At 51.7% G+C, this 14,091-nt stretch overlaps 1 protein-coding gene across 1 annotated transcript; it reads left to right on the forward strand.

Annotated features, from left to right (window-relative positions):
• The first annotated feature begins 1,546 nt into the window (after window positions 1-1,546).
• On the forward strand, window positions 1,547-9,658 carry ANKK1 (ankyrin repeat and kinase domain containing 1). Its single transcript, XM_059488419.1, has 8 exons — window positions 1,547-1,731; window positions 4,186-4,480; window positions 4,834-4,985; window positions 5,822-5,871; window positions 5,955-6,110; window positions 6,927-7,045; window positions 7,927-7,972; window positions 8,319-9,658. The coding sequence occupies exons 1-8, from the start codon at window positions 1,547-1,549 to the stop codon at window positions 9,656-9,658; spliced, it is 2,343 nt and encodes a 780-aa protein (XP_059344402.1).
• The last annotated feature ends 4,433 nt before the right edge of the window (window positions 9,659-14,091 follow it).

Raw genomic sequence — 14,091 nt, forward strand, 5'->3', positions numbered from 1 at the left:
CAACTCCCGCACTGTTGGCCCAGAATTACCCCTGGGAGGTGTGGGGAGGGAGAGAAGCAGCAGCTGCTGCCCCTCTGCAGTGTGGGCTGAGTGATCCCCTCCTCCCGAGCTCTGCAATAAACCTGAGCCTGCAGTGTTGGTCTGGTCTGTGCCTGCAGGGGAGGGAACGGGGCCCCTGGCCTTGTCCCCAGCTCCAGAACCGTGCTGGCAGCTGGGAGTGGAGGGGATCAGGGCATCACTCTGGGTGGGCAGTGCCAGGGGATTGGCAGCAATCGCCTTCCAATTGGGGTTTTACTCCCTAAAAAGCTCCAGAGCCTTTTTCCCCCTCTTTTCTTCAAAGAAGGGACTGCCAGAACCCCTCAGTGTAACACCACTCACTCACATTTCCACCTGGGCCAGCCTTCCTCCAAGAATTTCCTCAAGATTCTACCACAGAACTAAAAACCCCAGGTCAAGGCTTGCTGGCAGTGAGACAATTACCCTGCAGCAGTGCTAATTATTATTTGTACTGCAGTAGCTCTGAGGGAATCAGCAGCACCTTTTATTTGACACTGAGCTACCTCCAGAGAGAGCTGAGGCATTAAAGACACAAATGCACAGAGAGTTTTTAACCCCTTTTCAGCTGAAGGTGTGTGTGCTGCTCCTGGGCTCACACGGTGAGGTTAAGCTGCTCTGACCAGTCTGTGCTCCTCCCAACACCCACTTCCAGGCAGATTTGGTTTTATTTTATCCCCGAGGGAACTGCTCTGGTTTGCCACATTTCTGGTATTTCTGCTGAGTTTTTTTCCCAGCCTCATGCACTCATGTGCCAGTTCTGGTTGTTTGGGGATTTTCCTGTTCTTTATCTTTCTACAGTGGTTTTTTCTACCTCTGCATCCAGCTACTTCTGGGGAGTTTTTTAACTCAGTTTTTCATCTTTCTAGAGTGTCTTCCATGTCTTCATCTAGCTGCTTCTGGGGTTTTTTTTTCCCTCTGTTCTTTCTGGAATGTTTCCCACCTCTCCTCTTGCTGGTTCTAGGGTTTTTTTAACTCAGTTTTTCATCCTTTTGGAGTCTTTTCCACCTCTCCATCCAGCTATTTCTGGGGGGTTTTTTTCCCCTCTGTTCTCTCTGGATTGTTCTCCACGTCTCTCAGGTACAATGCTACCTGGTAGAATTCTCTGTTCCCTCCAAGCCTCACCCTGCCCCAGTCCCACCTCATTTTCCCCAGGCTGTGCTGATGTCCCAGATGAGGAATCCCACCCTCAGCACAGAGCAATCACTGCAGGCTTGTCCTTGGCACCCGGAATTCTTGGAGGATTTGCCCACCCAGTGCTGGATATGAGCGAGCAGAGCCACGCTGCCAGCCTGGAGCTGAGCCTGAGTGAAAAGCAGAACGTGTGAGCAGCCCCACTGAGGATCCACCTCTTGGCACAGGGCTGCCCTGGGGTGAATCCCCACCTCCCCGGGCAGGGCAGGGCAGGGCAGGGCAGGGCAGGGCAGGGCAGGGCAGGGCAGGGCAGAGGAGCTCCTGTGCCTCCCCAGCAGGCAGCAGAGCCAGCTGTGCCATGGGCACGGAGCGGGGCGGGCTGGGCAGCCTGACCGTGTTCAGCAAGGAGGATTTCGAGGATGAGTGGCTGCGAGTGGCCAGCGGGGGCTTTGGCCACGTGTACCAGGTGAAGCACAGGAGGTGGAGGACGGTCTATGCCGTGAAGTGCTCCCCGTACCTGCTGCACGACTCCAGCATGGACAGGTAACCCCTGATCAGCTCTGCTCTGCTCTGCTCTGCTCTGGCCATCCCAGCTGGAGGGATTGGGGGATGAAACTCTGCAGAAGGAGCTTCTGCTCCTTGGGAAGGGCTGGGTACCCAGAGGGAGTGGGGAATTGGCCACGGGTAGCAGGTGAAGCACAGGAGGTGGTCTGTGCACTGAAATTCTCCCTGTACCTGCTGCAGGACTCCAGCATGGACAGGTAACCTCTGATCAGCTCTGCTCTGCTCTGGCCATCCCAGCTAGAGGGATTGGGAGATAAACTTGGCAGAAGGAGCTTCTGCTCCTTGGGTACCCAGAGGGAGTGGGGAATAGGAGTTCTGCCTTTCCCTGTCCCCTGTGGATGCACAAGGAACGCAGGAATAGAGCAGGGCTGAAGCCTGGGGCTGAGCTCAGCACCTTAAACACAGATTAAAGCAGCCTGGTGGGTTATTTACAGCTGCCCCTGGACGCTGGGGCTGAGGTGTATCCATCAAACTGAATTAATCACCAGTTAAAGATGAGGGGCAGAGGATTTAGAGCTGGTTTTGCTGCCCTGCTCCTGTAGCCTCCAGACATCTCTTTCTTTGTGGGGCACCTGCAGCTCCTCTCTGCCTCTTGCTCTCCCAGCAGAGACTCTTCTGGTGCCCACCTTGAGTCTGGAGATGGAGCAGGGCCAGGCAATGACAACCACTGCTGATAACACATCCAGTACAGGCAGGGCTGATGGAAAAACAGCAGAGTTGATGGACAAACAGCAGAGTTGATGGACTTGTTTAATTTAAAATTTTATTCCCTTCAATTTGGAAGGATCCTGCCTGGATAAAAAATCTCACTCTTGTGATTTCTTGTTGCAGACAACAACTGAGTTCAGACTGAGCACTGCCTGTCCTCAGTTTGCTCTGCAGATTCCACATTTGCATTTTGTTCTTGTTTGGGGGGGGTGGGGGAAAGAGTAAAACAATCAGTTTTAATTCTGTGTCTTATCAATTGTAGTAAAATACCTGAGATTCCTCAACCCACGGGTAGGTCTCACTGTGAGGAGATTTTGCTTGGCTGAACCATTTTCGATGCCTGGCCCAATTGCTGGCAGCTCAGCTCCATTCCCAGGGTGTGCTTTTTGAAGGCACTCCTGGCCCTTTGCTGCCTGGCTGCTCCCCCAAACTCGTTCAGCAGGTCGGGAGGGGTGAGCCTTGGGAGAGTTTGGAGGAACAGGTCTGCCAGAGCTGGCAGCCAGCAGCAGTGCCAGGGTTCCCTGGGAGCAGAGTCACCGTGCCCAGGGACAGAGCTGCAGGCACAGGAGGAGCTGCAGGAGTGGCCAGGGTGTGGCACGGAGCTGTGCCTGCTCCTGGCATCCTGCTGCCTGGGAACACGGGGAATTTCATGGCACCACAGAGTGCTTTGGGAGCAGCCTTAAAGCTCATCTCAATCCTCCTGCCTGCTCCTGGCATCCTGCTGCCTGGGAACACCAGGAATTTCATGGCACCACAGAGTGCTTTGGGCTGGGAGCAGCCTTAAAGCTCATCTCAGTCCTCCTGCCTGCTCCTGGCATCCTGCTGCCAGGGAACACGGGGAATTTCATGGCACCACAGAGTGCTTTGGGAGCAGCCTTAAAGCTCATCTGAATCCTCCTGCCTGCTCCTGGCATCCTGCTGCCAGGGAACACGGGGAATTTCATGGTGCCATGGAGTGCTTTGGGCTGGGAGGAACCTTAAAGCTCATCTCAATCCTCCTGCCTGCTCCTGGCATCCTCCTGCCAGGGAACACGGGGAATTTCATGGCACCACAGAGTGCTTTGGGCTGGGAGCAGCCCTAGAGCTCATCTCAATCCTCCTGCCTGCTCCTGGCATCCTCCTGCCAGGGAACACGGGGAATTTCATGGCACCACAGAGTGCTTTGGGCTGGGAGCAGCCTTAAAGCTCATCTGAATCCTCCCTGCCATGGCCAGGGGCATCTTCCACTGTCCCAGGCTGCTCCAGCCTGGCCTTGGACACTTCCAGGGATGGGGCAGCCTCTGGGAATTCCGTGCCAGCCCCTCTCCGCTCTCACAGGAGAGGATTCCTCCCCATCTAACCCTGCCCTGGGGCACTTCAAAGCCATTTCAGCAGTGTCACAAGCACAGGCTCTCTGTCCTCACTGCTAAGGACTGAAACAAGTGCAAGCTTTTCATCTTTTCTTCGTGCTGGCTGATTTTGCCCAAATAACCCTCAGCTCATTTTCAGAAGTCACAACACCATCCATGTAGATTTTAATCTACCAAAGATCCCTGTGTGGCAGCATTACCATCCACTCAAGGGGGAATTTGGGGTGAATATTTTTGGGGTAGGCAGTGCTCAGAAAGGCTGGGTGTCACTGAGTTACTACAGAGTTACTGAGCTTGTGAATCAACTGATAAAATTTCTTGCTCCCACTGTATTTTTTAAAATTTTTTAAAATTTTTTTAAATTTTTTTTTTCCAGGACCAGCATGAACTGTCTAATGGAGGAGGCCAGCAAGATGGAGAAAATCAAATTCCAGCACATTGTCACCATCTACGGGGTGTGCAACAGCCCCCTGGGGATAGTGATGGAATACATGGCCAGGGGCTCCTTGGAGAGAATCCTCCCCACCCACAGGATGTCCTGGCAGCTGAAATTCAGGGTGATCCATGAGATGGGCTTGGCCATGAATTTCCTGCACAGCATGAGCCCTCCCCTGCTGCACCTGGATCTGAAGCCAGGGAATGTCCTCCTGGATGGGAACATGCACGTCAAGGTACAGCCACTGCTCACACCAGAGCCGGGTTATTTCTGCCAGACAGCTCCAGAACCCCAGTAAATCAGGTTCTGCAGGAACACCCCGTGAAAGAGTGACCTGTGGGGTGGTTAACAAGCAGCTGCTGAGCAAATGACACTGGTGGTGTTCTCAGCATCACACAGCCACTCTGGGCCAGCTCTGGGGATTTAAGGCTCCAGGTGCACGCAGTGGCTGCAGCTTGTCAGGGTTTTGTCAAGTTCCAGCTGCTCTCAGCTCCTCCTGCCCTGATCCCAAAGATGGGGAGATGTCTGGGTGACAGCAGGAGGGACAGTTTGAGCATTTTGGGGCATTTTCCCTGTTCCTGCTTGCAGATCTCCGACTTCGGGCTGTCCAAGTGGATGGAGCAGTCCAGCAGGATGCAGTACATCGAGAGCTCAGCTCTGAGGGGCACCCTGAGCTACATCCCCCCCGAAATGTTCCTGCAGAACAGCAAGCCCCCAGGGATCAAGTACGATGTGTACAGGTGAGGGCTGGCCCAGGGCACCCAGGGGTGTCCCCGGGCTGTGACACCCAGCAAGGGGGGCTGGACACTGCCTCAGTTTGTTTCAATTCTGCTTTTCTGCCTTGTAGAATGTGGGGAACACAGCAGGGTGCCCCAGCCTCAGTGGTGAGACTGAGAGGGAGGAGGTTTTCTGTGGATAATCATCATCCCAATGCACCCTCTGCCCCAGGTGCCATCACACCCTGTTCCCAAAACCGAGTGAGATCAGAGCCCAAAGAGCCAGTGCTGCTCTTTCAGCACAGTCCCTGCTGAGACTGATTTTAAAACAATTCCAATATTGGCTTATCTGCCCCAGTGTTCAGCTTCATTTTGGTCAGGAACAGGCAGAGCAGAGATTTCAGCTTGGCTTTTGTCCTCTTGGGCGAGGAGCTTTGCAGCACATTCACATGAGCCCCAAGTCCATGTCTGGAAATTCCTCAGCCTTTGCAGCACAGAGTAGCCCAAGGCAAGAGGGAAAGGAGGATTTGCAGGGCCAGAGGAACTTGCAGGAGCCAAGAGCTCAAGACCTCAATGTGAATAAAGTGGAAGAAAGGCACTGAGAGCCTGACTTTGCCAGGAAAGGCTCCCAGTGCCTGCTCAGACCCTTTGGAAGGTGATGACCACACTCCTAAGGGAGATGGGTGAGGCAGAACCACAAGGCCTGATCCTTTTGGCCTGGGGGATGAAATCCTTCTGCTCTGGGAGCTGAAATCCTCCCCTCCTGAAGAACCTCCTTCCTGACCTCCCCATTTCCCCAGAAGGCAGAAGCAATAAGAGCATCTCATGTCCAAGTGCTCACAGTCTCTCCTCTCCCGCAGCTTCGGCATCGTCATCTGGGAGGTGCTCATGCAGAAAAAGCCTTACACAGGTAAGCACAAACCCTGCACCCGTGGAATGTCTGTCCCAGCCCTTTTCCCAGGCAGAACACCCAGAGGTGCTGGATTTTTCCAGGGGCCAACATGATGGCCATCATCGTGAAGGTGGCGGCAGGGAAGAGGCCGGGGCTGGAGCTCGTCAGGGACGACTGGCCCGGGGAGTGCCACCAGATGGTGGACCTGATGAAGAGGTGCTGGGACCAGGACCCCAAGCAAAGGCCCAGCTTTGCAGGTGGGACTGGGGCGTGGATCTGATGGGGTTTCCAGTGTTGAGATGACCCCGAGGTGTTAGAAAGTCTCTTTTTCCCAGCCCCCAAACCAAAGAAGGCAGAATTCCTTGGCTCTTGTTGTCAAGGTTGTTTATTTTCTGTCATGTCTATCATTCTTTCTCCAGCCTGCTGGGATCTGTCCAGCAGGTCAGGTTGTGGAACACTGACCGCCCTCAGGGCAGTGTTATCTTTTTATACTAAAGACTACCTGTGCTTTATTTACAATTACTTTCCAATACCTATCACTTGTGTTAGACAGTCTGTCTCTACTCTAAACCAATCTAAAAGTGTCACCATCACAGCAGAAGATGAAGGCTAAGAAGGAGAAAGACAGGACACGCCCAGATTCCTCCATCTTGCCTCCTGAACCCCCATTCTAAAAACCCCAAAATTCTACATTTTCAACTGGTGATAAATTCATTATCATTCTCTTCAAATCCTGTGGCTTGTAACTCCTTACACAAAATTGGTAATCATTTCCATGGGTAAAATCAAAGGCACAGGTATCTCTGACTCCATGCCAAGGTCTCTGAGGCCCCTGCCAGGGTCTCAAGTCCTCCAGGGCAGCCACAGGAATTTCCTGGGTTCTGACATGGATCAGCCAAGGGTCATCCATGGGTTGACAAACAGGGTTTGTGTCCCGTTTTCCCAGTTCCACCTCCGAGGTTTAACAGCTGGGTGCCCTTTTGCTGTCGCACATCCCCTCATCCCTTCTCCCTCCCTTCCCACGTGGCTCTGGAGCTGGGGCACGGCTGAGCTGAGCTGCTCTGCCCTGGCAGATATCCCTGTGGAGACCGACGTGCTGCTGGCTCTGATCCAGAGCCTGGTGCAGGACCCGGAGAACGAGCGCCTGGTCAGGAAGATGTCCCACAAACCGGCCATCTCCAGGAGCCAGCAGGTGAGCAAACCCCCCTGTGCCTCTCAGGAAACTCCTCTGAGCCTGCTCCTTGTTCTGACCAGACCTTGAGGCTCTTTCCCTTCCCTAAGGTGCTCCTCAGCACCTTCACAGGCTGTCTTCACAGGCTGTGACTGTTACTCATTTATGGGGATGAGATGCCTGCAAATTAATTAACAAATTCACTAACAAATGCACTAAATGATAAATAGTCCAAGAGGAAAACCCTTTTTTGGACCTGCCCAGGTGAATTGGGTTTATCATGGTGCCCTCAGTCACTAAAAGAAACTCAAGCAAACACAGAATCACAGGGTTCTGTTCATGGCACAAATCTGAGGGTGTTCTAGTTTGAACAATTCTTACAGATTTTTTTTTAAATAGTTTTAAATCCTCGTGTTTCTCTGGCTAAGAAAAAAATCAGGCTTCTGGAGAGACACGATGTAATCCCAGCTACTGGAGTAATTATGCCTAGAAAACAGGGAGAGATAGGAGTTGGGAATTATTGGTGTTTAGAGGGTTTTGCCAAGCTGTGCAAGAAACCAGAGGCCTGAAGAAGTACGGGCTTGGGGGTCCCTAAACAACAAAGGAAATAATTTTTGGATGCTGCCATGTAGTCAGAAAGCAGAATATGGATGTGTTTGGGAGCAAATGAGCACAAGGAGGAAAAGCTCATGGATATCCAGAGATCATCTTCAGGCTCCCCCATTCCTGATGTGTCATGATTGGCTTAGCTGAGTTTAGGGTGCAAAAACAGGATTGGATGAAAAACTCTCAAATGATAACACAAAACTTCAGAGCAGCAGCAAAGGGCTTTGTGCAAACATTACAGAATGCAAATAAACACTCTGTTTTATCATTTTCCTTTCCTCCTTTCTGCAAACAAGGGTGACAAAGAGGAGTTCACCTTCCCCCGAGACACCAGGAGTGGGGGTAAGTAGGGGACTGGCTTTAGAATTGAAAATGAAAGAAGGGGAAGACATAAAAGTTGTTTGTTTTGTTGTAGAGGGATGTGGCTCATAAGGTTTTCCTTGTGGGGGACATTTTAAAGTAAGGAAAATTTTAAGTTAAGGAAAAGTTTAAGTTAAGAAAAATGAACTATTCAGGAAATAGGTACGGTGAGAGAGAGGCCAAATGTCCCAGGGCATGTCTGGCCTTATTTTACATTCCTTATCTCTCAAATGACTTCATTTCATGTTGTCCTATGAAGTCACTGGCTCTCCCTCCCTTCTTGGGAGTTTTTCACTCTCTTTCTCCCATTTTGCGTCCCTGCCCTTAGGAAAGGACGCCCAGGAGGTTCCTGTCCCACCTCCACACGGGGATGCTGGCACCCCAGAGGAGCTGTGCCCCGAGGAGCTGGGCAGGGTGCAGGAGAACGGCCTGACCCCGCTGCACCTGCAGGTGCTGCAGGGCCACGCGGCCAAGGTGCGCTCGCTGCTGGGCCGCGGGGCCGGCGCCAATGTCACGGCGGGCGGCGGCTGCACCCCGCTGCTGCTGGCCGTGCAGCGCCGGCTCCCCGACATCTGCGCCCTCCTCATCGAGCACGGCGCCGACGTGGACGCGGCAGATGAGGACGGCTGGGGCCCGCTGCACTTCGCGGCCCAGCACGGCGACGACCGCACGGCGCGGCTGCTGCTGGACCACCGGGCCCGCGCCGACGCCCAGGAGCGCGACGGGTGGACCCCGCTGCACCTGGCGGCCCAGAACAACTTCGAGAACGTGGCGCGGGTGCTGCTGTCCCGCCAGGCCGACCCCAACGCGCAGGAGGTGGACGGCAAGACCGCCCTGCACGTGGCCGCGGGCTTCGGGCACGTGGGCCTGGTTAAGCTGCTGGCCAGCCAAGGGGCCGACCTGGAGAGGAAGCAGAAGAACCTCAGGACGCCGCTGCACGTGGCCGTGGAGAGGGGCAAGTTCAGGGTGGTGCAGTACCTGCTGAAGAACGGCATCTCCGTCAACAGCCTGGACCAGAACCACTACAGCGCCCTGCACCTGGCCGTGGCCAGGGGCAAGTACCTGATCTGCGAGAAACTCATCAAGTACGGGGCCAACGTGGAGCTGAGGACGGACAAAGGCTGGACCCCCCTGCACCTGGCCTCCTTCAAGGGGCACATTGAGATCATCCGGCTGCTGAAGGGCAGCCGCGCCCGGCTGGACGCCAAGGGCGGCATGGACTGGACGCCGCTGCACCTGGCCACGCGCTACGGGGACGAGCCCGTGGTCAGCGAGCTGCTGCGCTGTGGGGCCGACCCCAACACGGCCGAGAGGTCCCGCTGGGCCCCCCTGCACTTCGCCGTGCTCAGGGGCTCCTTCCTCAGCGTCATCAACCTCCTGGAGTGCCGCGCCGACGTCAACGCCAGGAACAAGGTGGGCCGGACCCCGCTGCACCTGGCCGTGCTCAAGGGCAACATGGCCATCGTCAAGACGCTGCTGAAGGCGGGGGCCCTGCTGGACGTGGAGGACATCACGGGGTGCACGGCCCTGCAGCTGGCCGTGAGGCACCAGCGGGAGAACATCATCACCCTGCTGCAGGGCAAGGAGGCCTCGGGGAGCAAAGCTGGGAGCAGGACTCTGAACGAGGTGAAGATGCCCAGGCTTATCCCAGGAAGGACAGATCTGTAAATTCACCAGCTCTAAAATCTGCATCTTGAGCATTCCCACATTGGCTTTGATGCCTCAAAGCACCTTGTCCTGTCCCCTGCTGATTGCAGGAAAATATTTGCCCTTTTAAACTTGACGTTTTTAAGCGTGAACACTCAGAGAGTAAAAGAAAATGAAGTAATTTGATGACAAGGTCTTTTCCAAGCTTGTAGAACGTTTTGGCTTGGTTATACTCTAGGCAGTGCTTTCCTACTGAATCCTTCCTGAGCAGGGATTTATGCACGCCCTGTTCATGCAGGCAGTGCTGAAGCTGTGCGCAGCACACACAGCTTTTATTGCTTTCATTCCATGTTTTCCTACAGAGAAAATTGGTGTAAAATGGCCCTGGCACAGGTGGGAATTGAATCGTGAGATTCTCACCTGCTGCTGGCACAGCAATGTGTCAGATTTCCTGACATCTCCTTTCTGTAACAAGAATGAAATAAAACAAGGCAGGGAGGAAAAATCACTGCTAGAGAGTATTGAAATGGATGCAGCACAGGGAACAGAAATTCCAGAATTATCACACACGAGATCTGGCTGCTTGCAGGTCAAGGTTTGAGTCGTGTCTCTGGGGGGAAATAATTCCTGGTTTCCTTCAGGAGGATGTTCCAGCTCAATCAGTCCTGTGAAAAACATCTTCTTGTGGATTTGATTCGCTGGTGACAGTGAGAGCCCTGGTGTGCAGCTCTGACAGTGAGAGCCCTGCTGTGACTCCTGAGTCCCCAAACGTGCCTGCTGGGAGGGTGACTTGTCATGGCCTTGAGCTGGGAAGAGGCTGAAATAGAAACAAACAACCCCAGCTCTGCAGGGGAGCTGTTGTTGCCTGATAACATGAGATTAAATGGGTTAAAAAGAGGGGTTAAAAAGCCAAACCTCTGCTAATGCAGTTTTCATGTTATATTAACTTAAGGTATTGATGTGTATTGTATTCAAACCCAATTTTTCACAATGCTTTGACACCAGAGCCTTTAGATATCATTTAAAATAAATTGTAATGAAATGATTCATTTTTAACATTTGCCGTTGGTGAAGTGGGGAGCTGGGCAAGTTATGAAATGAAATGCTGGTGACATTTTGGGTTGCAGGGAGTGTAAAAAATTGACTTTTTTATTGCAACCACCAAACCACCCCCCCCCAAAAATCTTGGCATTTCCCTGATTTACCTGCTCTTGATATTCCCCAATTTTCCCCAAGGAGGAAAGGCCTGGCTGAAGGAATTCTTGGGATGCTCAGACCTTCCTGTGCAGCTCCTTCCCTCAGCTTCAGCTCTATTGATTCAGCAAATGTCTCCCCTGCTCGGTGTCATTTGAAATATTTACCCAGAAAGGAAGAAATCCAATTGCCACATAATTCAGCAGCTCCTTTCTGTCCCCGCTCCAGCAGAAAAACAAAACTCAGCTCGTATGTCATGGAATGTTCTCTACAAGAGCTTAATTAAATTTATAATGAAAATAACAGGGGATTAAGAAGACACGAGGGAAATACATTGCTCTTGCAGAGCATTCCAGAGGTGATAGAAGCAATTTGCAGAGAAAATTACCTGTTTGCTGTTCAGTTTCTATAGAAATTAAATGAGTCTTTACAAACTCTGGAAAAGTGCATTCCAGCCTCCGCTTTGTGACTGTGCAACTTGCAGTTTATTTCTAAAATTATTCGTAGTTCTCCTTCCCCCCTCCCCTTTCTTTTTTTTTTCTTTTGCCTTTTTCAACTCCATTTCAGTCTTTTGTCCCTGCTGATAAATCTGCTGCTGATTATCTCACGTTCTTACCCAAAGTTCACAGCCCAGGCAGGGCATGGCAGCAGCAGCAGGGCAGAAACCTCCTAAACAGCTTGTTTAGATTCCAAGAAATAAAAAATGTTGTTATGGCTCAAAAATTATGATTTTGCGGTACCCAGAGCTGCCTGGTGAGCAGGGTGGTGTTCTAATGTTGGCAGGGAGTTGTGGAATGACTCTGAGCATCCCTGGGCTGCAGCAGCTCCTGACATCCTGAACCACAGGGAGATTTCCAAACCACAGGGAGATTTCCAAACCAATTGTTCTTCAAATCCCTCACAGAATCCCAGCATGGTTTGGGGTGGTAAAGACAGAAAACCAGAGGGAGGAAATTTAAGGTCCCTTCAAGCTGATCTTGTTACAGCCCTGCTCCCTGCTGGAGTGACCTCAAGCTCTGTAAATCCTGGGTGTGCTTGAGAGAAATAGCAGATTTGTGTTTCCAAACAAGCTGTGGGGCTGCTGGTGGATAAAACCAGCACTGGGAGAGAAAAGAAACAATGGGAAGGATTCCACTGATTGATGAATGGAAAAAGAGATTTGCTTTTACAAATAAACTTCAAGTTTTCTGATAAACAAAATTAGACATTGAAAGATGAAAGAAACAGGGGAAGAAAAACCCCTAAATTCCATAAGAATTAAAAATTAAAAGGGAGGGCTATACATTGGAGGGGAATCTTTGGTATCAGGCGTTCTGGGGAGTCTGAATCTCTCAAGCACCTCAGAAATGGGGAAAGAGAGAAGGGAAATGTGGCTGGAAATTGGGATAAAAAGGAGGCTGCACCCTCCAAAAATTGAGAGATCCCAGGGGATGCCCCATGGCCTCTCCCTTGATTGGAATGAAGCCAAAGGACTCCTCTGTCTCCTTTTTGGACATCAACCCCTGGTGTTTGTGGGTTCATTTTCCTGACAGGCTGCCTGCACTCCCTCTGCATCACCTCCATCCAGGACACCTTTGGGAGAGGGATGGGACTGTCAGGAGCCCGTGTTCCCCACGAGCAGCAGAGCAAATCAATCAGCAGAGCAGGGGATGGTTTCACGAGGGGCTGGCACTGATTTCCTAAGTGCTCTCTCAGTGCTGGATCTGACTGTAATATCAATCCTCTGATGTAAAATTCTTTTGAAGGGGAGATGCTTGTTGTGATGAAAACGTGGACGTTTCAGTGAGAAGTGTGGCTCTTCTGTGAGGGAATGCTCACAGGAAAATGCTTGGAATTGAATTTGGTTAAATCCACGTTTTGCATTGCTCCTGCTTCCCAGAGACTGTGATTTGTTTGTTTGGCAGTGCTGCAATTATGCAGATATGGGATTAAATTAAAATTAAAATAATGCTGCGTTTTAGAGGAAAAGAGATCTGAATAAATACAGCTTGTGGGGGGGGAAAAAACCCTTATTTTTAGCAGAAATGCTTGTTTTTTTCCATAGCCCCTTAGGTGTGGAAAATCAAGATGTTTCTGACAGCAGTGATGTGAATGTAGGAGGCTGTGATTTTAATGTAAGAAGGAATAGTGAATTCTCTGTGTTTCTTTTTCTTGCAAGGAGGTGGTTGTAGGCTCTGTGCTGTGGCAGACGTCAGTGTGAGACGTGCCTGGCTCTGCTCAGCCTCTCCCTGGCCTGGCAGGATTCCTCTGCTCTGCTCCCTCCCCAGGCCAGCCAGCACTGCCCTGTGCCCTCCCAGCCCCAGGGAGGGGTGCGAGATCTCTGAAGGCAGGGCTTGGACTTTGGGGTTCATGGCAAAGGGCCTGGGTGCAGGGACCTTTTGGAATTTGGGGTTCATTGCAAAGGGCCTGGGTGCAGGGACCTTTTGGAGTTTGGGGTTCATTGCAAAGGATGTGGGTGCAGGGAGCTTTTGGAGTTTGGGGTTCATTGCAAAGGGCCTGGGTGCAGGGACCTTTTGGAGTTTGGGGTTCATTGCAAAGGATGTGGGTGCAGGGACCTTTTGGAGTTTGGGGTTCATTGCAAAGGGCCTGGGTGCAGGGACCTTTTGGAATTTGGGGTTCATTGCAAAGGACGTGGGTGCAGGGACCTTTTGGAATTTGGGGTTCATTGCAAAGGACGTGGGTGCAGGGACCTTTTGGAATTTGGGGTTCATTGCAAAGGATGTGGGTGCAGGGCCCTGCTGGGAGCTGCCAGCTACACTCAGAGCAGGCCTGAGAGAGAGAAGGAGAGATAAAGAGAGTGGTAGAGAGGATGAGAGAGCGAGGTTCCTGTTACAATACAATAAATCTTCTGGTTGTGGAACTTGGGGTTCATTGCAAAGGGTGCAGAGACCTTTTGGAACTTGGGGTTCATTGCAAAGGGCCTGGGTGCAGGGCCCTGCTGGGAGCTGCCAGCCACAGCTCAGAGCAGGACTGAGAGAAGAGAGGGTAAGAGGGTAAGAGGGTAAGAGGGTAGAAGAGGTAAGAGCATAAAAAGGTAAAGAGAGAGCGACATTCTCGTTCCAATACAATAAATCATCTTCTGTGTTGAATATTCTGATTCCCACTAACCAATCTAGTACAATACACAAATCCTACAGCATTTCCATACAGCCTATAAGAATCATTACATTACCATCCTGTGTCACATTTTAAACCCTAAAAACTCCTCTTTGGGCCCCTTCTGCCAAGCTGTAGGGTCTGCTCTGACCCTTGGGCCTGTC

This window comes from Ammospiza nelsoni, chromosome 24, assembly GCF_027579445.1.
Source record: "Ammospiza nelsoni isolate bAmmNel1 chromosome 24, bAmmNel1.pri, whole genome shotgun sequence".
NCBI lineage: Eukaryota > Metazoa > Chordata > Aves > Passeriformes > Passerellidae > Ammospiza > Ammospiza nelsoni.